Source organism: Delphinapterus leucas, chromosome 4 (genome assembly GCF_059928025.1).
Source record: "Delphinapterus leucas isolate spDelLeu-1000000601 "Yukka" chromosome 4, BTC_Dleu_Yukka2, whole genome shotgun sequence".
In the NCBI taxonomy this organism is placed as follows: Eukaryota; Metazoa; Chordata; class Mammalia; order Artiodactyla; family Monodontidae; genus Delphinapterus; species Delphinapterus leucas.
In genome coordinates this window covers 74,273,971-74,301,473 of record NC_143132.1, presented here as the reverse complement: position 1 = coordinate 74,301,473, position 27,503 = coordinate 74,273,971, and the positions used below count along the sequence as shown (strand labels likewise).

At 52.5% G+C, this 27,503-nt stretch overlaps 1 protein-coding gene across 1 annotated transcript; it reads right to left on the bottom strand.

The window, feature by feature from the left end:
- Positions 1-22,148: 22,148 nt before the first annotated feature.
- CPN2 (carboxypeptidase N subunit 2) lies at positions 22,149-24,007 on the bottom strand. Its single transcript, XM_022569362.2, has one exon. The coding sequence runs from the start codon at positions 23,790-23,792 to the stop codon at positions 22,149-22,151; it is 1,644 nt and encodes a 547-aa protein (XP_022425070.2). The 5' UTR covers positions 23,793-24,007.
- Between the last annotated feature and the right edge of the window lie 3,496 nt (positions 24,008-27,503).

The following is a 27,503-nucleotide window of genomic DNA, read 5'->3' as shown; positions in this document are numbered from 1 at the left end:
CCCAAAAGCAGCAACATTCAAGACCTCAGGCAGAGAGAGCGCGTGCTTGGAGACTGCGAAGTGGAAGTAAACATTCCTCGCAAAACGGCTCAGCCAGTTTCCCTGGGGCCCTTGGAGTAAGTCCCATGGACCCTGCCAGCTCCACCTGGAGGGACTTAAACTAGAGCATGGGAGCTCTGAACGAGGTGGAAAGAGGATTTCCTGACAGTGATCCTGGAATAGGTGAATGAGGTTATAGAATTTTTTGCTCTGGGTCTTATGAAGCTGATAGGAATTGGAGGCAGAGACACAGAAAACAGGAAACATCTACACACACACACACACACACACACACACACACACACATTACACAACCCAAAGAGAGAGAAAGCAGAGCCTCTGTCCACATGGAAAACTGGACAGTGGCGGGGACACACCACTCAGAGTCCAGAGCCTACGTCCTAGCTCCACTCTGCTGCTGATTATCTGGGGACCTTGGGCCCATCCCTCTCCTGCCCTGCCCTCGTTCCTTACCCACAAGACAAGAGCACGAATCTCCTTGGTCCTCCTCCAGCTGCTGTTTCATGAGTCCCTGACTTCCCGCTGGGCTCTGCGCAGATGCGCTGCTGAGGCGGTAGGGAAACTGGCCCAAACCCTGGCAGCAGGGAAACTGGCTGCCCCAGGCCCTTTTGAGATCCAATTCAAGGCTCAGACCTTTATTTTCAGAGGCTATGCTGGAAGGTGCAAGGTCCATACTGACCTCCCACACCTCTTCCCTGGCTTTCTGTCCCTGGTAGCGCCTGGCAGGTGAAATCCCCTCTGAGCCCTGGGGCAGTTGTCTCCAGCCAGAGCCCCAGCTGGGTCTGCTGTCCCAGGGTCAGGCTGAGCCCTGGAAGGACCTCTGCCTCTGGCAAGGGGTCGCTTATCTGGATTCAAGGAGAGATTAGTATTCCTCAGATTAAACCAAACCGGCTCCCTCCAGCACCCAGCCGTCAGTCCTTCAAGGTTTCCTGATAGTGTTCAACCCGACACCTAGTAGGAGCTCTGAGGGGCCCTGCCAGGAGCTTCTGAGGAATTAGCTTGTGAAGGGATCTGCTGCAGACCAGCTGTGTGACCCTGAGCAAGTCCTTTCCCTCTCTGGGCCTCGGTTTCCCCACCTGACTTGGCCTGGCTCCGTGCTACCTGCCCAGTGCTGCCGGTCTGTGTCCCTCTCCAACACCCCAGCAGCCTCTCCCCGTTCTGGGGCTGCAGGGAATGCCCACCTCACTGCCCTGTCATGGTTGGGAGCGGGCAGGGGTGTGAAATGGAAGGAACCAGGAATAGGCACTTGAGGTCAAGGTTCGAGCAGGAATCAAGCCTGCCTCCTGCTTCCCAGAATTCCCTCTCCTCCTCTTAGAATTATGAGCTGTTGAAACCCAGAAGGTCATCAAGCATCATCCAGACCAGAGGCGTTCAAGCTGCTTTTACCCACAAAGCCTTTCTCCAGATGAAATCTCACACAGAGGCCCAGAAGATCAAACACGGGGGAGGGGAGCAATAGCAGGGGTGAAATGGAGCATTCATAATAAAGACAACTGTGATGGAGCGTTTATGATAAAGGCAGCTCTGGTATCCTCACTGGGAAAAGCAACTCCAGGGATGTCCTCAGCCAGCAGGGGAAGCTAGACAGGAGAGCATCACTGTACCTGAAGGCACTCTCTCCTCCAGAATAAACTCCCACCCCTGCTTAAAGGAAAGTATTTTTTTGAAACTGAAGTTTCATCAACAACCAGAACTCACCTTACTCCTCCCCACCAACGCAAACAACGTTCCTTACAAAGAGCACTGCCTTATCTGTCATATTAAACCAAGGCAATCTCTGGCCTCATCTCTTCCACTCCTGCTATGAGAACATATCAGCTTGAAATATCTGATCCACACACATCAGATAAGAGAGAAAAGGAGCAGGCAGCAGGGCAGGAGCAGAGGAGAGCCAGGGAGAAGAGAAACTCAGAAGGAGAAAGAAAGCTAAGACTTGGTTCTTGCAGTTGACCTGGCAGATCCGAGGATCTGGCCTGGGGGACCCGGGTCGGGGGGATTTCCTGGGACCCTCAGGGTCCTGACAAGGCAGGGGAGGGGCAGGGAGCTGCCAGGGAAGATGGGAAAGGACATTGGTGCCCCAGTAGGGTGGAATCCGGGAGGGGCTTCCTCGTCATCCGAGGAGCGTGAACAAAGGCTCGGTGCCCAGGGTGAGCCTGGCGTCCTGCCTGGAGGAGGGGGGCAGCAGGGCTGGCCGGGTGAAGCAATTTGTACGCAGCGGCTGCAACGGCCGCCTCTCCCCAGCACGGAGCACAGCACTGACGTCAAGCGCGGTGGGGCCGCGGCCAGCACTAACTAGGTACAGATGCACGGGGGCTGGCCGCCTCGGCCAGGAGCCGCTCCCGCAGGCGCCCCCGCTCCTCCCCCCGCCCCGGAGCCGCTCCAGCCGCGGGCTGGCAGGAGTCTGAGCCGCCCTCCGGCCGGCCTCCCAGGCGCCGCAACAGCGCACCCTAGTGGCCATAGCCCGGAGAGCGCGTCAGGAGCCCCGCAGGCCTAGGTGTGGGGCCTGACATCTTGGATACATTCTCTCATTGGGATCACATGACAATCATTTGCGGCGCTTTAAAAAAATCCCAGTGCCCAGGAGGTACCCCATCTTAATTAAATTAGAACCCCTGGGAGCGGGACCCGGGCGCCAGTATTTTTTAAAACTCTCGAGGTGTTTCCTATGTACAGCCAAGTACGGAACCGGTTCCCTTAAAACAGTGGTTCTACTGCTTTGAGCGTGCATCAAAATCACCTAGAAGGCTTTAAAACACGGATTGCCGGGCGCCACCCTAGAGTTTCTGCCCCAGTAGGTCTGACTTCTTAGCTCTAGCAAGTTCCCAGGTGATGCTGATGCCCCTGTTCCCAGGACCCACCTTGAGAAACAGGGCTAAACAGCCATGACTCAATGGGTGGGCCAGGAACAGCACTGATAGCACCTGGGAACTTGTCAGAAATGAAGATTTGAGGCCCCACCTCGGGTCCAGTGAATCAGAATCTACAGTTTACCTAGATGTAGGCGATTCGTCTGACATTAGGGCAAAGTGCTGCTCTAAACGCCATTTGGTCAGGCCTCGTAGGATCAGGCTGTGCTGAGTGCTGGGAAAACCTCTCTACATCCTCCCCATAATATCTGGATCAGAGAGCTGGATGGAACGTTCCAGATTACCTGATCCGATTCTCTTGCATACAGATGGGGGAAAGTGAGGCCCAGAGACGGGAAGGAACCGGCCTAGGGTCAATCACTCTGGGCACCTCAAATTTCATATATTCATAAACATTCCCTCTCCTCCCCAGGGGGCAGCCCTTGTGACTTATGATCTTATTCATCCACGGGTCAGGCACCTCATGAACTCAAGAAGGGGCCTGTGGAGGCCCGGGTCCTTCCTGTCCTGTCTGCTCGGGAGTGCACTGAGGCAGGGGGTGGAAACACAGGGAAACTGCAACAGAGCACACAGTGGGAGGGGGCCTGCCCAAGATGACTCAGGCGGGGCCAGGTTTGAGAGTTGAGCGTCAGCCGCTGACCCCACCCACTGAGACTCATACCCGTTTTTTGTTCATGATTATTTTTCTGACTTCTCAGGGAAGAGAGACAGATCAGAGGCCTATCTTACAGGCACCCATCTTATAGATGTGATACATTGAGCACTCTGTCCCCAAAGCAGGCTGGATGGCCAGCTCTGACCGCAGCTCATGGTGAATTTCTATCCTTTTTTGTCATTTTTCATGCAGGCACTCTGAGGGGCACACAGAGTCCGGGTGGAGAGACTAGAGAAACGCAAACAAATGGCCATGAAATCGGTATCACAGGATTGGAGGTTTTGATGTCCATGAGAATTGAGGAGGGATGGCATTTGGAGTAGGTGGACACTAAAGGGATGCACAGTGTGGGTCAGGGGCATCAGAGCAAGCTTCCTGGAGGCTGCGCGGCCATCACAGCCAGGGTAGGATGGAGCTTGAACGTGTGCAAATGTGGACCTCACACTCCTAACCACTCCTCTACCCTGTCCTCAGAAGGCACAGAGGTGAGACCCCACCCCATGTCCTGTCTGGGATCTGTAAACAGGATGTCTGGCTGGAAAAGAGGCAGCTGAGGCTGAACAGAGGGGGGGAAGGGGCACTCGAATTTAAGGTTGATGAGTTTGGGCTCTATCCAGGATCCCACGGGAAGCCATTTGAGTTGTGATGCAGGAAACAGACACTGATGGAAGTTTCGGGAAGACTGAGTCTTTCTAGAGTCCAGCAAATTGCTGATGTTCAAAGCCTTCCTAAAGTCCAGCTTTAGGGCCTGTGGTGAGAGAATCACCAACGTTCTGTATAAGGTTATAGCAATTTTGAAGGGCTACATTTTAACATTCGGCCTTCATTTCCATTCATCCCCTCAAATCTGGGGGGGAATAAACAATTTGTAGTTAAGTAAAAATGGGTGGGTATTTGTTTTCCTCTTGTGGTCTATTACATTCCCAGCTACACCACCCTATTTTCTGCTTTACAGAAAACAAAAAAACTGAAATTAAACATTAACCAGGATCATTGAGAAGGTCACTGAAATGAACAGCCCTGGTGTTAGGGGAGGAGAGGCCCCTGAGTCTGGCCGATTGTTCAAACAGGAAAGGGACCTGGGCAGGCCCCATCGCCAAGGGCTTGGGAGGCCAGCTGATTCCAATAGCACTTTCCCTTCCAGCCAATAGAAGACTGACTGACCTCCTGAGTAAGGGCTAGGTGCCTCGGTAGAAGGAGGGCTCAGACAGGGTCCCAGCCCTGAGAAACTCACGTCTCATGTGAGGACTCTTAAGGAGGCAGACCCAGTGCCATGGAAGGCAGAGAGGGGAGTGATGTGTTTCATCCTAGAGGAGGCAGTATCTGCTGTAGGTCTTAAAAAATCAGTAGACATTCACCAGGAGAAAAGACAGGGTGGTCCAGGCAGAAGGAACAGGTGAACACAGGTGGAGGGCCATAGGGTGCACGGTGGGAGGAGGGGATGTGGAGGATGGCCAGGGCTGGAAGGTAGCGTTGGACCAGATTGGAAAGGCTAGCTCTGAAGTCAGGCTTGATTGGGAACGTTCTGGGGACCTTGTCTAAAGCCCCCAGGCCACTGTGGGGAAGGTGGGCTGGCAGCGTGCCCTGGTGGAAGGCTGCTGGGGCTATCCTAGCCAGAGATGACAAGCACTTGCCCAGGGCTGCAGCAGATGGGAGGAGAGGCTTTTTTTTGGGGGGGGGGGGCGGGGCTGGTCTCGAGAGGATTCCAGAGGCATAGTCTTCTGGCTCGGTGACTAGTTGGGTGAGGGGTAGGTGAGTTTGGTGACTGAACGCTCTGACTTGGTGCCATCCTCGGGTAAAGGAATGGTCTCAGTCAGGGGTCCAGCTGGGCAGCAGGAAGCACACTGGTATCTCAAACAGGGAATTTAATACAGGGATTGGTTGTATAGTGATGTGAAGCTGAGAAGCTGCATACGATGTTGAGGCAGCACAGAGGTCAGCAATGGGAAAAAAACCACTGGCACCGTCTAGAGAAGGAGGGATGAAAAGAGGAGGCAGTATAACTAGAACCAGAAGGCCAGGAGCAACCCAGCCCAGCAGAAACCAGAGCAGCCCTGTGCAGTGGGAGCTGGGGCACAGAGGAGACCCAGGCCCTGACGGAGACGCTTCCTAGAGCAGAGAGAGGGGAAGAAATACCCTGGTGTCTCTCCACCCACCTGCTATTGGCCAAGCCTACTTGAAAGCCCAGATACAGGAAATGCCTAGGGCAGGACCACTAGAGGCATCCAGGGTGAGCAAAGATGACGAGTGCAGATTTTAACATGGGAAGAGTAAGGGGCCTCCCTGGAAGGGTATCTGGCATGCACTGGAAACACAGACTTGGAGTGCTGGAGAGGCAGGTGTGGAAGGATCAGCATGGCTCTGCTGGAGGTTTTCCAGCGGAGGCAAACCCATGCCTGGGTCACACTGTCCCGGCGCTGAGCCTCGTGGGTGGGGCAGGGCAAGGTGGTATCAGGTGGCTCAGTGATATGCCAGCCCCGCATCAGGAGAAAGGATGCCAAGGTGGAAATGGGCTCTCCTGGAGAGGCTGTTAGACCCACCTCATCATGCCCATTCTGATGGCGACTAGCTGTGTGACTTTGGGCAAGTGAACAATGGTCTCTGAGCCTTGGTTTCCCATCTGTAGAGTGGAGAGCATGCCTCCCCCATTGGGAGAATAGAAACCATACAGAAGCACTTAGTGAACAGTGAGGCTCTATCTATGCCAGGAAAGCCAGGATGCCCAGGAGATGCCAGCAACAGCTGGGGCTCAGTGATGCCAGTGGCTGGGCAAGGCATTTGGGTTGAGTCTGATGTGCTCCTGGGGACCCCCAAGATCACACACACCTGTGAGATCACTGGCAAGTGCAGGACCCAAGCTGGCTCCACAGAACACAGGACAGGAAGGGATCCTTTGAGGTCCCCTGCGGTTAGGGCCCTTGACGTGGGTCTCTGAAATGGTCCCCGTAAGTACTTTTTCCTGGGAGAGGGTCTGATTCTTGGAGGAATTGACAGCCGCAGGGGATCATGAACTGCAGGTTAAGCCCCTCCACGCTGCAGCCCCACCTCCCACCTGCCCGGCCCCTCACCAGCGGCCCCAGCATCACGGAACTTCTTGCAGTTGCCACCGACTCTCCATGCTTCTTCAAGTCCTCAGCCCTGGGCAGACGCTGCCTCTCTACCTGGAATCTCTCTCCTTCCCTCTCCTTTCACACATCTTATTTTCTCCAATCTTTAAGACTCAGTTCAAGCATCACTCCCTCCAGAAAGCCTCCCCTGACCTCCCCAGCCCCCGTCCCGTCCTAGATGGACATGGCATTCGTATTCTCCAAAGACAGCCACTCGCATGTACTTATGCCATCCCGCAGGATCTCCTGGCAGTATGATGGACAGACACCCCTCCCACAGAGCAGTGAGTGTGTGTCCCCTCCCTTGGATCTGGGCGGGGGGGCCTTGTGACTGCCCTGACCAATGGAGCACAGTGATGCTCTGTGCCTTCGGGGTCCAGGTCAGAAAAAGGACAGCCCTCTGCCTGGTTCTCATTCATATTCTCTCTCTCCCCCTCAACACCTGTCCTTGGGCCCCAGCCGCCACACTCGGAGGAAGTGGGGCCACAGGGAGAGCCATGTGCCTGCAGCCAGTGCCCGCGGCAAGTGTGGGCCTTCAGGTCATGCCCAGCAGGCCCCACTTGATGGTGTGGATGCAAACTGTCCCCACCACGCTCTGTCTGCGTGCTGGCCCGCAGACCCCCACAGAGATAATAAATGATTACTGCTGCTTTAAGCCACTACATTTCAGGGTAATTTGCTGTGCAGCAACTGACAAAAATTCTTGTCTGGAGTCCTGCGACCCCTGCGCTTCTCTCGGTCAGGTACTTTCTGCCAGAGTTGGAACTGCTGGCTGACAGCCCTGCCTTCCCTCCAGAGGCTGAGTACCCGGGGTGGGGAGCAGGCACACGGCTTGCCACTCACGGAGCACCTCGCAAATGTGCACCCAACGAAACCCAAGTAAGAGAGAGATGTTTGGGGGCATCAGAAGTGAATTCCCAAGTGAAAGAAATATTTGAGCTACAGCTCTGAAGATGTAAAATATGTTTTTAAAATAAACGAAGTGTTGGTGAGAATGTGTCCATTTAAAGCTTCGAGGTTTTATGAATTGGTCACCTTAGACCATGGTCTCTTATTACGGCACTTGCTGTGGAGTAAACAGATGAAAAGACATAAAGGGACCCAACGGCAATGATCCCCTTTCAGCTCTTCAGCTCAGCGGCCTCATGGAACTGCCAAGTGATACTCATTTCTACTTCTCACACCGTGACTTCAGCTTGTCCTCCAACAAAAGGCAGCCTCCTTCTCAGGGAGCATCACATCCTCCCTCCCCACTCCCTCCTGGGGCTCTGCGGGGCGAGGCCCCCCACCCCAGGCTGAATCCCTGGGGCCGCCTCCCCAGGGCCCCAAACACAGAATTGCTGCTCTGTTGCCCAGACCAGACATCTGGCCTCTGCCTCTGGGTGGGCATTTCCTTCCCCGGAGGGCCCTCCAGGCAGAGATGCCATGATACAGACCTCACCAGGAGTGTTTTCCAGTTTTCAGAGCATTTCCTCCTGCCTCGTGTCCTCGATCTCCACAGGGTCACTGAGGCAGACCCGGCAGGGGTGACAAGGCCCATGGGATACAAGGAAGTGGCCTCACCAGGACTCTCACCTGGGCTTCTGGCTGCACACCACAGGCCCCTCACCCTGCTTGGGCCACTGTCAGCCAGGCTGCTGCTAATCACCGTGGCAGGTCCTGCTGTCTGTCCCTGGCGTGGACTGAACCATCCACAGACGTCCGAGCTTCTCAGTAACCATGTCAGTTAGCCCCTAGCACCCAGGACATTTTTGGACCTCCTTGACCCACAGTGTCCGTTAAGAAAACAAAGCTCAGATAAATTAAATAGGATTAGACTGGTACTTCTGTTGCCGAAAGACACACACACAGCACAAACAAACCAAGAAGATAAACAAAAAACCTTTAGCGTATATTCCCCAAGCCAATTACAAAGAACCATTTTTGGATTACTTGCTCTTTGGGATTATATATGTTCCCTTGCCCTGTACCCCCCCCAAAAATGAATCCAGTTAGCTGTGCTATGTCTATTTCACAAATGTCTGCTTATATAAATATTTAGGGGGCACAAGCATGTGTCCCGTGCACGCACACACACACCTCTCTCTGGATAAAGAGGTCTCAGGGTTAGGATGCATTCTGGAATCTCTCCTTCCACACCTCCCACGTCTGGTCACTGTCTTTGAGGCTGACATTCCTCAAGTTGAGGAATGGGCAGGCAGAAGGCTGCAGGCTGTGCGCCAGCCAGGTCAGCTTACGGCGAGCTGTCATCCCGTTTCTGACGCCCTAGCTAGACCATAAATAACCGCAATGAAACTGCGGCAGGCCTCTGGGGCCCCCTCAAGGCGCTCCCCTCCATCAATCTCCCCTAATGACTGCTTGGCATTCAGGCTTCCGCCCGTGACCCGACCCCGGCCCCAAGCATTCTTTGGGGTGCAGCATCCTTCCCAGGCATAGAATAGGTCAGCCGGGAGCACACAGCTTTGAGAGGTCCCCGCATCCTGCCAATATACTTTATGGATGCTAGAGACAGGCAGGAAAACTCTCATCACTCAAAAAGCCTCTCCTTCCAAGATGGGCTCCGAAGAGCAGAGCTACAGCCACCATCCACGCGGTCGATTGGGTCATGGTAGATTCTAAAGTGCAAGTGAGCTCACACAGCTACAGCTTCCCTCACCGTGGAACAGTAACTCTACGGGAAGAGCTGGCCTTTGTGCTCTTCGCAATGTGGGTGGGCAACAGCCAGAGGACACTGCGGCTCAACCGTTTACACTTCTTTTGTCCTGTCCTCAAGTGGTAATTATCTTTTATTCTTGCCTCTTGTTCTTAAGCCTGATTTGCCTCAACTATCTCACCACCCTAAAAACATCAACCTAGGGCATATATCCAGAAGAGACAAAAACTTGAATTCAAAAAGATACATGTGCCCCTATGTTCACAGCAGCACTATTCACAACAGCCAAGACATGGAAACAACCTAAGTGTCCATCGACAGCTGAACGGATAAAGAAGATGTGGTGCGTATATACAATGGAATTTTACTCAGCCATAAAAAAGAATGAAATAACGCCATTTGCAGCAACGTGGATGGACCTAGAGTTTAGCATACAAAGTGAAGTAAGTCAGAGAAAGACAAATACATATGATATCATTTATATGTGGAATCTAAAAAAGTGATACAAATGAACTTATTTACAAAACAGAAACAGACTCACAGACAGAAAACAAACTTAGGGTTACCAAAAGGGAAAGAGGGTGGGGGAGGGATAAATGAGGAGTTTGAGATGAACAGATACACACTACTATATATAAAATACATAAACAACAGTGTCCTACTGTATAGCATAGAGAACTATATTCAATATCTTGTAATAATCATAATGGAAAAGAATCTGAAAAAGAATATATATATACCTATATATGTATGTATGTATAACTGAATCACTTTGCTGTACACCGGAAACATTGTAAATCAACTATACTTCGGTTAAAAAAAAATCCACCTAAAATTACCTACCTGCCCCACCTCCTCTCTCTTTCTCGCTGGCACGACCCTCAACCTTTCTCCTTAGATCTTAGGATTGAATTTACAGAAGTAAAATGCTCCTAGGATTCCACCCTACCATCTCATTAAACATTCTGTGTGTCTCACCAGCAGCCTTATAATAGAATTTTTTTTTTTTTTTTTTTGCGGTATGCGGGCCTCTCACTGTTGTGGTCTCTCCCACCGTGGAGCACAGGCCCCGGACGCACAGGCCCAGCGGCCATGGCTCATGGGCCCAGCCGCTCCGCGGCATGTGGGATCTTCCCGGACCGGGGCACGAACCCACGTCCCCTGCATCGGCAGGCGGACTCCCAACCACTGCGCCACCAGGGAAGCCCTTATAATAGAATTTTAATCATATATCTCTAGATAAGAAACGACAAATGACAACTAAAAAGTGCGTTCTCTCCGTATGCACACGCCACCACATCAGGCTTCAGTGACCACCGCGGGAGGCTGTCTTAGAAGTCAACCCCCCTCATTAATACATGGGAAACTGAGGCCCTGTGGTCACAGGACCCAGTGGAGGACTCAGGTCTCCTAGGGTCTTGTGCACTTGAGGGCAGAGGTAACCAGAACCAGCTCCTTCTCCCAGTGGATAGACAGTAAACACAGCAAAACCACACCTTAGCCCAGCGCCGGGCTCACAGTAGGACCCAACTGTAGTGGACAATGGCAATGCTCCCAGATCCCCAGGGCCACCTTCACTGGTCCCGTGCACCCTTCCCCAGCCTCTGTGTGCTTTCACCCCTGACCAAGGCATCTGTGACTCTTTGCAGAGCTGTCCTCCCACCACTGGGGCCGGCTAGGGCAAACTGGGAAATAATTTACACTCCAGAGCTTTCTTGCAGGCCCGGGCTGGGGCTGGTTCTCTGTCTGAGGTCGCATACTGCTAGACTTCCCACCACGTCCCTGTCATCTTCTCCCACTCTCTTACCAGCCTCTCCCAGGATCACTTCCTGATGAGAAATCACCCGCATCTGGACCCTCACCTCAAGGTCTTCTGGGAAGCCTGACCAAAGACAGCAGGCAACATCTGGGGACGAGTGAAGGCATCGCGCCTCCAGAGAAGCGGCTGAAGGAGGCGGCAGTAGGAGTGGCACTGAAGTGTCCGGTGGGCTGACGCCGGGATTAACGAAGAGTCGCCAGGAGCCTCCGCTGAAAACAGCTACCATAGGCTCTGGCCCTGACAGGAGCACATCCGCCAGCACAGGAGCTCTTTCAACATCCCCAGGGGCACTGTGAGCCCAGAGCCCTCAGGAAGGGCCATTCTGGATTGACTCATCTTCTGGATAACTGAGCACACGCCCTGTTAATTGATAACACTTACACCCCTTAGAGTTCGCAGCCGCTGCTGTACTCAGGGTGCTCGAAGCAGCCGCCTTCATCCGGGCCGTTTCCCATCAGCAGCTTCCGGGTGCGGCGGGCTTTCCATCCTCCGCCATCCTCGAGCCCACTTCCGGAAGTGGGGGCGGATGGGAGGTGGGGGTGGGAGCTGCTGGGTAAATGCTCTGCCTCCTAGAGTCGTTCTGGATGCTCCTCAGGCAGTCCTTCTGGAGTCAGCCCCGTTACCCAGAGCAGCTTCGGCAGTCATCTGTATGTTGCTTTTTCCTCCTTCCCTGTCGCATGCGCCTGCCTCCTGGGATCACCTCCCAATTAGACTGCATCCAAGCCCTTGCCCCAAGCTCTGCTTTCTGGGGACCGCAAATCAAGCCAGTGTTGTACGTAACGTGGACTTTTCCAGGCAGCTCGGGCCATCGTTATCCACCAGGGCTTATTATTTACCTCCAGCTCTGCGCTGGAATACGTGTTACCTTGGGAGCTACCCAAGTGCCCGCCACTCAATGGCCCAGCTGCGCCTCTTCGGGAATTCGTGTTTGATTCTGCCATTTTTGTGTCTCTTTGTTTGTTGCTAGCAAGTCTCCAGCAGGACTGCCACCCTCCTCCCAGTTTACATTTTTTGCCTTTAATCTTCTACAGCCTGGAAACCATATGACGAAACGTGATGGACTTGTGTCTAACATAAAAGTGAACAGACCCTGAGTGCAGGAATATTTCTTTGAACAAATGCACGAGCTTTCATCCAAGGCACTGGAAACTTACTTTGGCTGCTCGTGGGACATTTTTCTTTTTCCTGGTTAGAGCTCTAATTTGGAGAGTGTAGAGGTTGGATAGTGAAATTTTGTATGAACGAGTTCTTCTATTTCAATTTAAATAGGCGATGTGTTTGTGGGCAAAGGCAGTGGATCTAATAATACGTATTGCAAACGCCCTAAGGCAGCGGTCCCCAACCTTTTGGCACCAGGGACCAGTTTCGTGGGAAGACAATTTTTACGTGGGGGGCGGGAGCGGGGGGCGTTAGGGAGGGGTTGGGGGGTGGGAGGTGGCTGAGGCAGTAATGTGAGCGATGGGGAGCCATGGGGAGCTGCAGACGAAGCTTCGCTCCCGCCTCACGCTCGCTTCCTGCTGTGTGGCCTGGTTCCTAACAGGCTGCGGACTGTCCCCGACCTGGGGGTTGGGGACCCGTGCCCTAAGGCTTCGGCCTGCTGTTTATTAGGATGTGCTAACTCCACAAATGCAAGTTTTAGGACTCTGAGGGTGTTCACAAGTTTGCCAGCTTCACAGATGCCAAAAGTATGATGTCTGACACACAGATTTTGGAGCAAAAATAGAATCCAACCAGGGATTGAATAAAAATCTCCTTGTTCAGCCTCCTAGGGTTCAGTCTAACCCCTTTCCTCTCCCAAGAAGTCGTATGTCCCCTCCTGCGGGCAGGAGGAGGTGTGTGCCCACACTGGCTTCAGGTAACTCCATGGGATTCCTCCCATGGGAAGAGTTCTGTTCTGGGCTCGCCTCTCTCCCCCGCAACTTTCTCAGCCTCAAAGGCACCAGGGACAACCTGTGGGTACCAAGGCTGATGGCACAGCTGGGGAAAAGCCACAAAAGAGCCACACTTCAGGGGCAGGCCGAGAACACACTGCCGCAGGTGCGTCGATGGTAACCCACTGCAGCCCTGGGAGGGGCACGGGAGAAACAAGGGGTCAGTGAGCTGAGTGTTTTCTGTGCTGTTGAGAACAGGGGTGGCAAAAGCATGTGGGTGTTTTTAGGGGAAAGGTTGATCGGGAGAGAGGGAGGCCTTGGCTGTAGAACCTCCTGGGACATGCAGTGAATGGTGAATGGGAGCTTCCTTCTTGGATGGGCTCAGCCCCACAGCGTGGCAGTGTGCTCCCTGCTGGAGAGGGACTAAATCTAGGCAGAGGGAAGCATATCCCACGGGGCCTCCGTCCCCGAACAAGCCATGGTTTTGAAGACCGCAAAGACTGGTGTTCTGGGCAAGGCAGCAGTGACAGGAGGGCTGAAGTTTGAGGGTCACGGCTGCTCAGAGGACATCAGGGTTGATTAAGTGCCTTCACAGGGGTGGTCACTACGTGTGGTTTGAGGGCTGGAATTCGCACAGCGGGGGCTGCCAAGGATGCGGCTGCAGGCAGGCAGGAGGCCAGGTGGTTGTCGGGTGGTCAGCAGGGCTGGCGCTTGGTGTGCCTGAGGATGGCGCAGCCTCAGCGAGACCCGCTGTCCCTCTGAGATGCTGACAGCTGCACCCACCTGGGAATCCTCTGGGGCCATGTGGGAGGGAACCTCATGGATTAGAGCTTCGGTGGGGATACAGAAGTCCCTTGAGGCAAGCTCACCACCGCAATGACTGCAGGGAGAGACTCCTCACATTTGGCAAGAGAAGAAAACACGCCACCTCTAAAGAGGTGATTGAATTGGCTCCCACGCTGAAATCTGTGAATTTCCCAAATCCATGATTCCCCAAGGCAGAGGTGAAATCTGATCATGAGAAACGATCAACTTCTTGGTTAAGAGCGATTTGGCTGAACCAACGGAACTGGCAGAAGTTCAGACCCGGACCCCTGCTCCTGGGGGAGGGGCACTGCGTAAATGGACCGGGAGTGTCCCGGCAGCCACTCGGCTCCTGGGTTCCTAGGACCTGAGGTCACCCCAACCCCGACCCTCTCACCTTTACCCTATTTCTATTGATGAGACTCCTGTGCAACCCCTGTCCCCCACTGGTGGTACCTTCAGCCCCTACCAAAGACACTAGTGAACCCCCGCCCACCACAAATACTGACCCCCACGCTGGCACCCCCATCTCCTGGGCCCCCAGCCCCTGGCTGCTTTCCTGTAGCCCCTCCCCAGACCCCTCCCTGTCAATGCTGATGGTGCCTTCCTGCCCTGGCCTGGCCCTGCCCCTGCCCCTGCCCTCTGCTGCCCCAGAGGATGGATCTTAACCTTCCTCCTCGTACCCTCCCTCCCCTCCCCCTCCGGCTGCCATAGGGGACAAAATTATCTATGTTTTGTAGAGAGAACTCTATATTAGTAGGGGATGCAGGCTGGGTCCCTGTTGCTTGTATAAATTATACAGACCATGAAAAACAAAGCTGAGTTTCCTCCTGTGTGCTGGACTGGTCCAAAGAAGACAGAACATGGGAGCCCCCCAGGAAGGTTGCTCTCCAAATTCATCACTTCCAGCTCAAGGAGTTTCCAGAAAAAAAATTCAGTCCCACTGTGCTGAATGTTCAGTTCAACGTGGGACACAAGATTGTCCCGAATCCTGAGGGGTGGTATCCAATCCTGGTCTCTGCTAGCAGAAGGGCTTCATTGGGACAGTCTCTGAAAGGCTTTCCTGGGAAGGGCAAAGATCTCTCTCAACCATGGACACAAAAGTCAGCTGGAGCCTGGTCCCTTGAGCAGGAAGAAAATGTCAGTATTATTCCAGAACCGTTTCTCTAATTAGCAAGGTCATCAAACAGTCTCTTCTCCTCATTCCTTTGTCGTTCTCAGGACCGAGTTTCTGCTTCTGCAGCTGACAAGATGAGGCCCCATGAAGCTGTAGCAGCCTGAGCACACCAGCCTTCCAGACCATCAGCACACCTGCTTCAAAGGCCTTATAGGCAAATGCCACCTTTTTCAGCCTCGCAGGGTCATCAGTGCTCCCCACTCCACAAAAGGAATGTCTTTGACGATGAAGGATCTCTCTATGAAGGCTGAACCCAGAGTCTCTGGAATTTCTATGAAATCCAGCTTGACGAGGAAAGCCTGGCAAGGCTGCTGTTGGGGTAATCCATCCTACAGGAGTGGAACCAAAGCACACAGGCAGGCCAGCCACATAGTTTGAGGAAGAAATAAAACGACCCCAGGTGTCAGCCATGGAGGGAACCTATCAGATGACGGCATCAGGAAAATGGCTTCTCTATCTACCAAGGGGGCCTCTGGCCCAGAGCCCAGCCCTGCGGGAAGGCGGTCAGGTCTACGCTCCACACTTGTGATCCATCCACAGCGGGAGGAGGGTACATCCTTCATGAGGGCTCCCAACCATGGTTTCTATGAAGACCACACCCTGCGGGAAGCAGCTGCTTATGAGAACTTGTGACTGGGGAGGGTTACACTGGAACTGGGATGACTGAAGGACTGGGATGATTGAGGAGATGGGAAAGCTGCTTCCATTTCTGAAGGTCACTGTAGGGACAGGAGTGTCCACTTGGCCAGGCCAGCGGGGAGGCCCATTTGGACAGTTGGAGCTGCCCAGGGAAGGTGGGCTGTGTCAGGAGACAGTGAGCTGACCGTCACTGGTCACAGCCAGTAGGCAGCTCCTGAGGGGCCAGCCTGGAAGGCCCCGATGGCACTCTGCATGTCGAAGGCCCAAGGGCCCAGAGCTCTGAGAGCTCAGACTCTGGCTGGGCCCTGCTGCAGGTGCCCAGCATCCCCAAGACCAGGTGAGCCTACCTTGGAGGGCCGGGGCAGGAGGTGAGACCTTCCACACACCCACCTGAAGAGGACGTCAGTGCTCAAAACTTTCAGCCCCTGGTTACCAGATGAAGATTCAGGGGCCCAGGGAGGGCAAGTAACTTGCTCACAATCGCAGAGCAAGGTTGAGACAGAGCGGATGCCACAAATGAGGCTTCCTAATCTTTTCTCTCTCTCCAAAGGCAGCTTGAATCTCTACTCCCTTTTACAAAGCTTCTCTGCAATGGGGAAATGAGGGGTACCATCACACGGTGTGGGAAAGGCGGCCACAGTCTCTGCCTGTGGGGAAAAGGAGCCAGGAAATAACTTAAAGACCTCCACTGACAGAGACTGTGATGGTTCATTTTATGTGTCAACTTGACTAAGGGATGCCCAGATAGCTGGTGAAACACTGTTTCTGGGTGTGTCTATGAGGATGTTTCCAGAAGAGATTAGCATTTGAATCCATAGACTGGGTAAAGATGGCCCTCACCAATGCAGGTGGGCACCATCCAATCCACTGAGGGCCTGAGCGGAACATAACGGTGGAGGGGGGGCCAATTTGCCCTTTCGCTTGAGTTGGGACATCTGTCTTCTCCTGCCTTTGGACATCAGAGCTCCTGGTTCTCCGGCCTTCGGAATCTGAAGCTTACAGACAGCAAATCGTGGGATCTCTCAGCCTCCATAATTGCATAAGTTAATTCCTGTAATAAATCTCCCTTCTCTCTCTCTCTCTCTCTCTCTCTCTCTCTCTGTATATATATATATCCTCCTGCTTCTGTTTCTCTGGAGACCTTGACATCTAGCTTTTGCTCCTTCTGTTACTTTGGAACAGTGGAGCTCATCACCAACAGACCCAACACCGCTTTTAAAGCAAATAAATCTTAACACCCCCTTCAGTCTCCCGAAATAAATTTCACAGATATCATCAGATCTCAAAGAGAATTTAAAAATTAAATGTTCTGACTGTCATAAGCTAGAAAGAAAGGGCAGTTTATAATAAAATAATATTCATTTTTGCGTGTAAATGCTTAGATAAGACCTCACCAGAGACTTGATGAAGTAGTTAGAGGCTTTCACCTACTAGATACTGAGTAAAGGATGAATTTAAGAGAAGTTGCTTTTCGTCTATACGCGACTTCTTGAAATAAGAGTTAAGCATTGCCAAGGGGGATTTTTTTCCAAAATCCTGAAAAACTCTGAATAAAATTCCAAAGAAAATAAAGCACAGTCTTCCCAGAATATGTATATACTAAGGGACAGTCCTGGAAAAAGTGTGCAGACAACAAGGCAGAGACCACAGTTTTGAGTGTATATGAACAGAGATCATCACTGGCAGGATTTCACCCACAGCAGTGTCTGGAGGTCTGTTTGGAAGCCATGGGAGACGCAAGACAACCCACAGTCGTGCAGGATTGTCCCCCCACCCTCCCCATGCAGAACATCACTGGGACAAATCTGAACGCCCGGCATGTCTAAACGCCACGAGGTGGAAGTGCACCCGGGACCTCAGCCTCCGCTCCAACCCGCTCCCTGGGCGCGGGCACGTTCCAGAATCGCAGGAAACAGAAGCTCGGCCGGAGCTGCCAGCCGGGAAGCATCCATGTGGTCATGTTGTCCCCTCTGGAGCTCCCTGGTTGTGACTTCCCGGAAAGCCGTTCTCCCAGTTGGCCACGCGGGGGCGCCCTGAGACCCAGAATCGGAACCTTTGCAGGTTTGTGAGATGTTGAACTGTCTACGGATGCAAGAGATGGACGCAGGCCGAAAACAGTGTGAGAAAGAATTCCTTACTGCACTAGTATTGTGCGAAATTGTCTATCTGTGGCAGCACATCCACTTTTCCAGTATCCACTGTTAGCACTGAATAATTTTGTAAATGGCGTTTCCAATCCTCCCAATAATATAATCTTGATACATAAACAGCAATGTTAACATCCTCCCAGAAACACCAATGAATACGGGTGAAACTAGTGCAATGGCCAAGAGATTGGCCAGTTCTTGCCTCCCCCGCGCGCGCGCGCGCACACACACACACACACACACACACACACACTTCTCTAGAAATAATAATGATAAGAGATAACATTTTTGAGAACTTACCACGTCTCATTGTTTTCGGTTCTTTCCATGAATGAATATTTTATCTTCACCAGTAGCGCTGTGAGGTGGGTAGTATTATCCCCATGATAAACAGCACGGATGAGAAAACTGAGGTGCAGAGGGTTTCAGTAACTTGCCCAAGGTTACCTTGCTAGCAAGTGGCGGGGAAGTCACTGAAGAACTGTGGAACATTCCAGGCATCAGCGCAAGGACTCCCATCTGCTGTAAGGAGGTGCTTTGGAGGAACTTAGCCACCCTCGTCCTCGTACTGCAAGAAAACAAGCCAGCATGCACTCAGCTTATTGTTTCTCCAAAATCTGAGAACACTGAGGATGATAAAATAAAACCAACCAACCAACAAACAAAAAAACCTACGAGATATTTTGGGACACAGTGTTGTGGCTTATTGTGTTCATGAATTCATCCCAAGCATTACGCCAGGTGGGTCTGATAAGGTGAGCATTTGGCAGTATCCACAGCCCTGGGGCAGCTACAGATAGTGGACAAAATCGAGCCCTGAGTTTTCAAGCCTGGCTGAGCATTAGAATCACTGGGGATGGTGTGTGTGTGTGTGTGTGTGTGTGTGTGTGTGTTTAAACTGATATCTGGGTCTCCCTAGGCCAGTTGAATCATCATCTCTGGAAGTGGGACCCTGTTGTCGTTTATAACTTCCCACAGGTGATTCTAGGATTCAGTCAGCATTGAGAACCAACCTCCTCTGGCCCAGAGAGGAGCCATGATTTGCCAAAAGCCAAATGTTAAGGAAGGGGGAGCCAAGTGTCCTGATTTCTTTCCAGAACCCATCAAAAGCTCTACTGCTGCCCCAGACTGGGACCACCTCACAAGGAAACAGGCAGCAGGACCGAGGGCCCTGGGTGCACAGCACACTCAGAGCTGCCTCTTTGTCTGCGTACCTCGGTCTGGGGGGATGCTCAGCGCCCCCTGCTTCCTGTCAGCTCCAACCTGAAGACCCTAGCAGCCCCCAGTAGTCAGGACCTGCACCACTGCAGGCTCAGGCCTGGCCTCCCTGGCCCTGAAGAGAACCCCTGAACCCTCACCTCTGCCCTCATTGTTTCCCTACTTTCATCAGATGGTTGGGTCACCAAATAATATACCCAATTAAATAAACTACGAATCGCTTTTTTAGTATATAAATATGTCCCTAGCAGTATGTATGTGCTTATTTGTAAATCTGGCAATCCTACCCAAAGAGCACAGTGACTCTGATCTCATCCAACCAACTTGAAAGGGCCAGCAAGCAGCTTGCCCCGTCAGCCGGTGCCCTTTCCACAGCACCATTCAGCACAGAGAAAAATTATTATATCTTAACCTAACAAAGAGTTCTATTGGGAGGAAATATAATTAAGAGAAATGTCTGCGGGATTATCTTGTTCCTTTATCCCTGGCGGTAGACCCAAGGACTATTTGGACCAGCAGCTGTAGTTCAGACGGGCATCCATTTGATGGAGATTTGGGAAGCGCCTCCTGTGTGCTGGTGACCCTTTCCCCAGACAGTGGATATCACAACGAGCTGGAAGCTAGCAGCCACTGCAGCCCAGCCTTGGGCCTGGGCAGTGAAAGCACAAGCCTTGGGGACTGGCACCACGGGCCTCCTCCTTTCTGGGGAAGCAACGTTCCCCAACCTTGGAGGACCTGGTCAGGATTATTCTTAAACCAGAGGCTTTTGGGAACTGAACCAAATGAATCTGGGAGACAGTCTGTTCCTTTGGCACAGCTGCCAAACTACCTTCCATCACCTTAGAATTTAACTGGTTTGACGCTCAGGAAGCATGTCTTTTTAAAAGGGCGTCACTGGACATGAGGGTGAAGTTGTACTTCCTTGTCTAAAGCTGGCATCTTTCTCCTCCCTTTCCCCAAAACTGCCCCTGCCCTTGGTCGATGGCTTCACTGTCCCCCCTGTCTCCCAGGAGAGAAAATTGAGAGTCACCCCAGGTTTCTCCCTCCCCCCATCTTCCAGCCCCACCCACTGGAACCCTGACTCCCTCACCAAACCCTTTCTTTGCCTCAGGCTTGCTCGTGTCCTTGAAGGAGTGGCTGCACCAGCCAGTGGTACCTGGAGGCTCCCCTGTGCCCATAATCCAGCTTTCTAATTTCCATGGGATTAATAGGTATGAAGTGATACCTATATTGTTTGAATTTGCATTTCTGTAATTATTTCAGTCTTTTAATCCATCTGTGTATGTGCTGTTCGGATGCTGAAAACTTTTCATTCTATTTCCTTGGCATCCTTGAGCTGTTAGGTCAGCTCTTAGCTCAAGCCAAGCAAGAATCCTTACTGTTTTCCCTGTCTCTTGATCTCCTCAAACTTCACAGGCAGGAGCATGACCCTCCTCTGCATAAAGTCCTTCAGTAACAGCTGGGCATTCTTAATGAACACGTGAACTCCTCCCTGGGCCTGTCGAGGCTCCAGCTTCCTTTCAGCCTTACTTATCTCCCCATCTCCTCTCCCACCTGTAGCCTGTTCCAGAGGCCATGGCCCTGTCCTCACCCACTTGCCTGTCTCCATCCCTTGACTCACATGCTTCTTGCACAATCTCAAGGCCCAGGGATCAAATGCAGCTTCCCGAGGTCTGTGCTCATCCAGACCTCCACCTCCCCTGAACTCCCCAGCACCTTCTTGGTGCCCACCCCGTCTTACTTATGTTTTCATCCCATGAATCCTTTTCTGATCTCTCCACCAGACTATGAGCCCCTGGAGGGCCTGCTGTACATCTGATTTATTTCTCCCTCCCCTACCCCAGCACTTCGCCCAAGCCAGTCCGCACCGCAGGCTGGGAAACCAGGAAGGGGGCTGGGTCACGGTTCAATCCAGGGAGACAAAGAGCTTCCCTGGGCTGGGAACGGGAAAGGAGAAATGGACAGAGTGGCACTCAGAAGCATTCAGTGACTGGTTGGCCAAGAGGAATAAGGGGAGGAGAGATTGAAGACCACTCCCAGCTCCTGGGCTTGGCGATTTGCTGGGACCCAGGAGGAGCTGGGGTCGGAGTCTGGTTTGGACGTGTTTGTGGCTGTCATGATAAAACACGGGGCTGCAGGCAGAGCAGGCAGATGTCTCATCATGGAGCCAGAAACCCGAGTCCGAGATTTGGCTCAGGTCTTTGGAGATTTGAGGTCATCAGCGTAGAGGCGGCATCTGACCCCAAGGGCCTGCACAGGGATTACCCAGGGATCCTGAATGACAGCCAGCTCCGAGGACACCAGCGCGCAAGAGGTGACTGGGTAAAACTGGGAGAGCAGCTGGGCTTGGGTGAGAGGGTGGTGTCCCCAGAACCAAGAGAGGGCCATTTCAGTGAGTGGGCAGTTCACAGAGGCCGACACTTACAACTGAAGGGCGCCGGTCCCAGCCACCCAGCTCCCTCCTCCCCCTCCCCTCAGGGAGCAGCCGTCCCATCGGCTGCACAGGCAAAGCATCTCGGCTGCACAGGCAAAGCATCTCCCCTCCGGAGCCCCGGTCACCTGGCTTCTCCTGCAAGCGCTGGAGTGGGGCACGAACGGCATGAGCCCCCTGAACGTGGAGTCAGAGCCCCGCCCCTCATCTTTCTGGTCACCTCTGCTTTTATCCTCTCCCCTATTTGTCTTTATCAATTAAAACCACAGTTCCAGGCAGAGAAATAGAAACAGACACTGGCTCTTGAACTGGATGTCAAGAGCGGGTGGCCTCCACTTTGTGGAAATGGAGCAGTGGTAAGAGGGTATCTCAGGGTGGGGATGAGATTAGGGTGGGTATTCAATAACAGAAAAACACCAGGGCAACGCCATCAGTTTATTCTCTGGACCACGATGCAGATTTAACGGATGCTTTGCAAAGCTTGAGGAAGGCCCTGTTAGGTCTCAGACTCAGAGACTGGGAGGATGAAGGAGGAGGGGGCGGCGGAGACTCGGGGGGTGAGCCCCCACACACTCCACCCGGGGAGATGCAGCTCCATCCCTTGCATCTGAAGAACCAAAGCTTCAGCTCCCCTCGCCGGCTCTTGCCTGGCTGGGCCTGGAGGCTGTCTGCCCAGGCTCCCAGCCCATCTGCTCTGCATCTAGGGCTCCCCTGCCAGAGCCTCAATCGACACAGTGACCCTCACAGAGCCACAGCTGGACTTCAAGTCCCACTCCTGACTGCCATTGAACGTCAGTCCCGGGGAGGCCGAGCCCTGCCTGGGAGACAGCTGGACGTTCAGCCAGCGACACCGGGCCTCGTCACAAGCCAGCACCACGGTGCCCTCGGGGTTGCTGTAGATGCACCGGCCCCGGGTCGCCTTCTCCTCCATGGCCAGATCCCAGCCGCCCCCTGGCTCCCTGTCCTCCGGCCCCGGGGCCTGGAAGCCCAGGTGGTCCTGGGTGACCGGGCACACCAGCTGCTCCTCCCTCAGGGCGGGCACCACCTGACCCTTCAGGTAGGCGGGGCCGGCACAGTAGGTCTGGCTGTTGAAGAGCTGGTCGCTATACTGGTGCAGCCACCCGAAGAGATAGGCCAGGTGGCAGTCGCACTGCCAGGGGTTGCCGTGCAGGGCCAGGTTGAACAGGTTGTAATTGGTGTCAAAGATGCCCTGGGGGAGCGTGGTCAGGAGGTTCCTGGAAAGGCTGAGCAGCTCAAGCATGGACAGGTTCTGGAAGAGGGCTGGGTGCAGGGCCGTCAGGTTGTTGCTGCCCAGATAGAGCTTGACCAGCCCCTCAAGGCCCCTGAAGACGCCAGCCGGCAGATGGGTGAGGGTGTTGTGCGAGAGCGTGAGGGACCCGAGGCTGGACAGGTTGGCAAAGGCTCCCTCGGGGATGGTCTCCAGCTGGTTGTGGGACAGGGACAGGCTGACCAGGCCCGGGGAATGGGCGAAGAGGCTGGCGGGCAGCGTCCGCAGTGCGTTGCCCTGCAAGCTCAGGAAGGTCAGATTGCCCAGGGAGGAGAAGATGGACCGGGGCAGGTGGCTGATGGTGTTGCGCTGCAGCCATAGCTTCTCCAGGCGGGACAGCCCCGCGAACGCTTGCGAGGGCAGCTCGGAGATGGAGTTGCCGTCCAGGAAGAGTTCCTGCAGGCCGCCCAGGTGGCTGAACAGCCCTTGGGGCAGGCCGGTCAGTGCGTTGTTGCTCAGCCTCAGGGTCTGCAGGCTGCAGAGGGGGGCAAACAGTTCCTCGGGCAGCTGGGCCAGGAGGTTCTGAGCGAGGTTGAGGGTCTTCAGACGTCTCAGAGGCTGGAAGAGCCTCCCGGGCAGCGTCTGGAGCTGATTGCCCTGCAGCTGGAGGGACTCCAGGACATCCATGTGCTGGAAGAGGCCCTCAGGCAGAGCCTCCAGCATGTTGAAGTTGAGGGTGAACTTGCCCAGCGAGGTCAGGTTGGAGAAGATGTCAGTGCTGAGGTCGGAGAAGGCACCGCCAGTGATCTCCAGGTCCTGGAGCCCCGGCAGCCCCCCGAAGGCATCTGGCCCGAAGTGGCACACCTGGGTGTTGAGGAAGACCACCTTGGTCAGGTTGGGGCTGCCACTGAAGGTCCTGGCTCCCACCACGGTGAACGAGGTCTCCACGAAGATGATGTCTGTGGCGTGTGGTGGGATGTCCAGCGGGATGGTGGCCAGCTCCTCATCGGAGCAAAAGACCTCCCGGATGAAGCAGTCACACCCCTTGGGGCAGGGCTGGGTAGGCACGGCCAGGAGCAAGAGGCAGGCCCAGCGCAGCCAGGCTCTGGGCAGCATCTCCTAGATCTGAGTGGGAAGCGAAAACAGAAGTGGCACCTTCGTCAAGGGCAGGCAGCCCGGTGACCAGCACACTGGTCAGAGAGCCAGGAGATGGGAAGCTAGTTTATGTTTCTAATAGTTGTTTTCATACCACCTCACAGCAGCCTTGCCAGGTCAATAGGACCAGAGTTCTAACCTTCTGACAGCAAGGGTGTCTCGTGGCCAGTCCATAATCCCACCCTGCAGGTTAGTGGCAGGACAAAGACCCTGGTCTCATGGACTTGACGTGTTCTTTCCAGATTGGAGAAAGAGGTGGGACCAAGACCAAAAGGCATGGAACAGGGGTATAAAAGGAGACCATGGGTACTGTGGAAATTTTAAGATAATATGTAAAATATGGGCAGATTATTCCTGAGTTGGAAATTCTTTTAACCGTAACTCTTCCTGAGTTTTCAAATCTCAGCACATTGCAGAGCCTAATTATGAGGAGATCTTACCCTCAGCTCTTTGCACCGCTGAGGCTGAGGGCAGACACAGGGACAAGACGGGCTCTTGTCTTGAAATGAGTCCGCCTTCTCTTCAGTGCTGCTACCAAAATGCTCCCCTCCTGCCCGCCACCCCTATCACCAGCCTGGAGCCCATGGAACTTTCCAACACTGTGTGGACAGGTGGGTCCCAGATGAGGGGATTCCACAGACCTGTAGGTTTTTGTTTTAAATAAGGGAAGGGGACCAAGTTTTTAGTTCACTAAATATTAAATTTTTTTAATGCCAGCATCTACCACAGGTCACGAACTGGTGACACAGCTTACAAGCACATTTTACTTACCACTCAGTCTTTTTTATGTCTAAACCACTAGCCAGCATGTAGAAACTGAGAAATAGCACATTAAATGTTTCCAGATTTCAGGATGATTTAGGGGCATTGGGTTCACATTCCCACATAACGAGATCAACGGGGCCTTAATTGTCCCATTAGGGGGTCTGTACCCCCCACATCTCTACTGCTCCCACCCACGTCATCATTTACATGGCTTCTAGTGGTTCAAGTTCCATGAGTTGGAATACCAGCTCCATCACGTTCTCGCTATGTGACCTTGGGCTGTGCTTCAATTTTCTTATCTGTAAAATGATGATAATATTAGTGCTAACCTTGTTGGCGTAACTGCAGGATTAAATGAGTAAATATAGGTAAAGTTATTAGAACAGTGTCTGACATAGTGTGAGCAATTAATAAGCTATGCTAACCATTGTTAAAGGTTGCAAACCACCATCATTACAGAAAAGATTATTTGAACATTAAAGAAGTAGGAAGAACAAAATGCCCTTTAGCTAGAATATATTTACCTTTAAAGAAAGAAAGAAGACAGACAGAAAGAAGGAAAGGCAGAAAGAAAGGGAAAATCCTCATGCAATATAATCGTAATTGTTCTCAATTTACCTGTCCTCAGCAAGAACTCAGCTGGCTCCCTGTTGGGGAATCTTGGCCCCAAGCACCCTTTGCTGCCTGCCTCTCTGCTGCCCTCTGCTGGCTGCTTCCTCCATCGCAAGATTCAGCTTCAGCCAAAAGGCTCCACATGCAAGCACAGTGCTTACAAAAAGCCCCCTGTACCCTCTTCCCATTCAGACACTCAATAACTCTCAGTTTTTCCAGGAATTTTTCTGCCTAATCAATAGAGAAGGAACAATTTCTCCCTGAAAAAGCGCTGCCGCTCCCTTGAGGCTCCTCTGATGGCCACATAGGTAAGCCACAGGAGGTGGATTAAACACCATGGTTGGGAAGGTCTCTAACAGCGATGGTGCTTGCTGCCACTCAGGACACACTAAGGAAAAGGACAAGCCTCCTGGTCCTGCCATCCCATAGACCAGCTCTACAGAGTTCAGCTTTAGCGTGGGACTTTATTCTCTTGAGATTGCATGCACAGAATACAGATAAGAAGAAGAGGACCTGGCTGAAGAAGGATGATGTAGCCATGGTCCCACCCATACCTGCTACCTGGGCTGTCCCTAGGCTCCTACACGAAACCCCTGGGCATCCTGACAGAAGCCTTCTCTGACTCCTGATATGTTTCTCTATCTTAGCACCTGGCATCGTCCTCCAGATGACGGGTTCTCACAGCTGTCCTTTCTGCGAGAAGGTGGGTGTGGTCCTCTCTACGCTCGTGTTGATTCATGATAGGATCTGTTGAACTGAACCGCCCATGGCTGAGATGAGCAGCTTGAGAGGCAGAGCTGCCCTTCCCTGGAATGATTCCAGCCCGGAGTGAATGACCGTAGCCAGGCGTGAGCACGGCCTTGAGCCCTCCCTCCTCCTTCCCTCACCTAGAGTAAGAGAGGAGCAAATCCTATTTGTAAAGTGCCATAATATTATCAACATGCCAGTCCCCTTCCTGCTAACCCCTTTGGTCCTTGGTTCTCAAAGGCAGTTTCCAGAAGAAATCCCACTAGAAAGGACATGAGGACCCTAGGGACCATCTGGCCAGCCTCATTGAGAGGGTGAGGCCAGGCCCCCAGGTGTCTGCAGTGGGGCCTGGGTTAGAACCCAGATCTCCTGGTTTCCTTGATCACTCCTGCTGGGAGAGCTGGGACCAAAGCAAGAGGTGCAGGTGAAAGGAAAAGCCTCATGGGGACACTGAGCCTCACCCGCCCCTGCTGTACCTCTAACTTCTAACCCAATGTCACTTGGAAATAATATGCTTTAGAAGCAGTCTACAGATTCAATGCAATCCCTATCATATTACCAATGGCAGTTTTTGCAGAACTAGAACAAAAATCTTAAAATTTGCATGGACACACAAAAGACCCCGAATAGCCAAAGCAACCTTAGGGAAAAAAATGGAGCTGGAGGAATCAGACTCCCTGACTGCAGACTATACTACAAAGCTACAGTAATCAAAACAATATGGTACTGGCACAAAAACAGAAATATAGATCAATGGAATAGGATAGAAAGCCCAGAGATAAACCCACACACCTACGGTCAACTAATCTATGACACAGGAGGCAAGGATATACAATGGAAAAAAAAAAAAGACAATCTCTTCAATAAGTGGTGCTGGGAAAACTGGGCAGCTACATGGCACACGCAAAAATAAACTCAAAATGGATTAAAGACCTAAATGTAAGACCAGACACTATAAAACTCTTGGTGGAAAACATAGGAAGAACACTCTTTGACATAAATCACAGCAAGATCTTCTTTGACCCACCTCCTAGAGTAATGGACAGAAAAACAAAAATAAACAAATGGGACCTAATGAAACTTAAAAGCTTTTGCACAGCAAAGGAAACTATAAACAAGACAAAAAGACAACCCTCAGAATGGAAGAAAATATTTGCAAATGAATCAACGGACAAAGGATTAATCTCCAAAATATATAAACAGCTCATGCAGCTCAATAGTAAAAAAACAACCTAATCAAAAAATGGGCAGAAGACCGAAATAAACATTTATCCAAAGAAGACATACAGATGGCCAAGCAGCACATGAAAAGCTGCTCAACATCACTAATTATTAGAGAAATGCAAATCAAAACTGCAATGAGGTATCACCTCACACCAGTTAGAATGGGCATCATCAGAAAATCTACAAACAACAAATGCTGGAGAGGGTGTGGAGAAAAGGAAACCTTCTTGCACTGTTGGTGGGAATATAAATTGATACAGCCACAATGGACAACAGCATGGAGGTTCCTTAAAAAACTAAAAGTAGGGCTTCCCTGGTGGCGCA

Bases quoted from the DNA above. Each gene is read 5' to 3' on its own strand.
- CPN2 (XM_022569362.2), bottom strand. From the start codon at position 23,792: ATGCTGCCCAGAGCCTGGCTGCGCTGGGCCTGCCTCTTGCTCCTGGCC.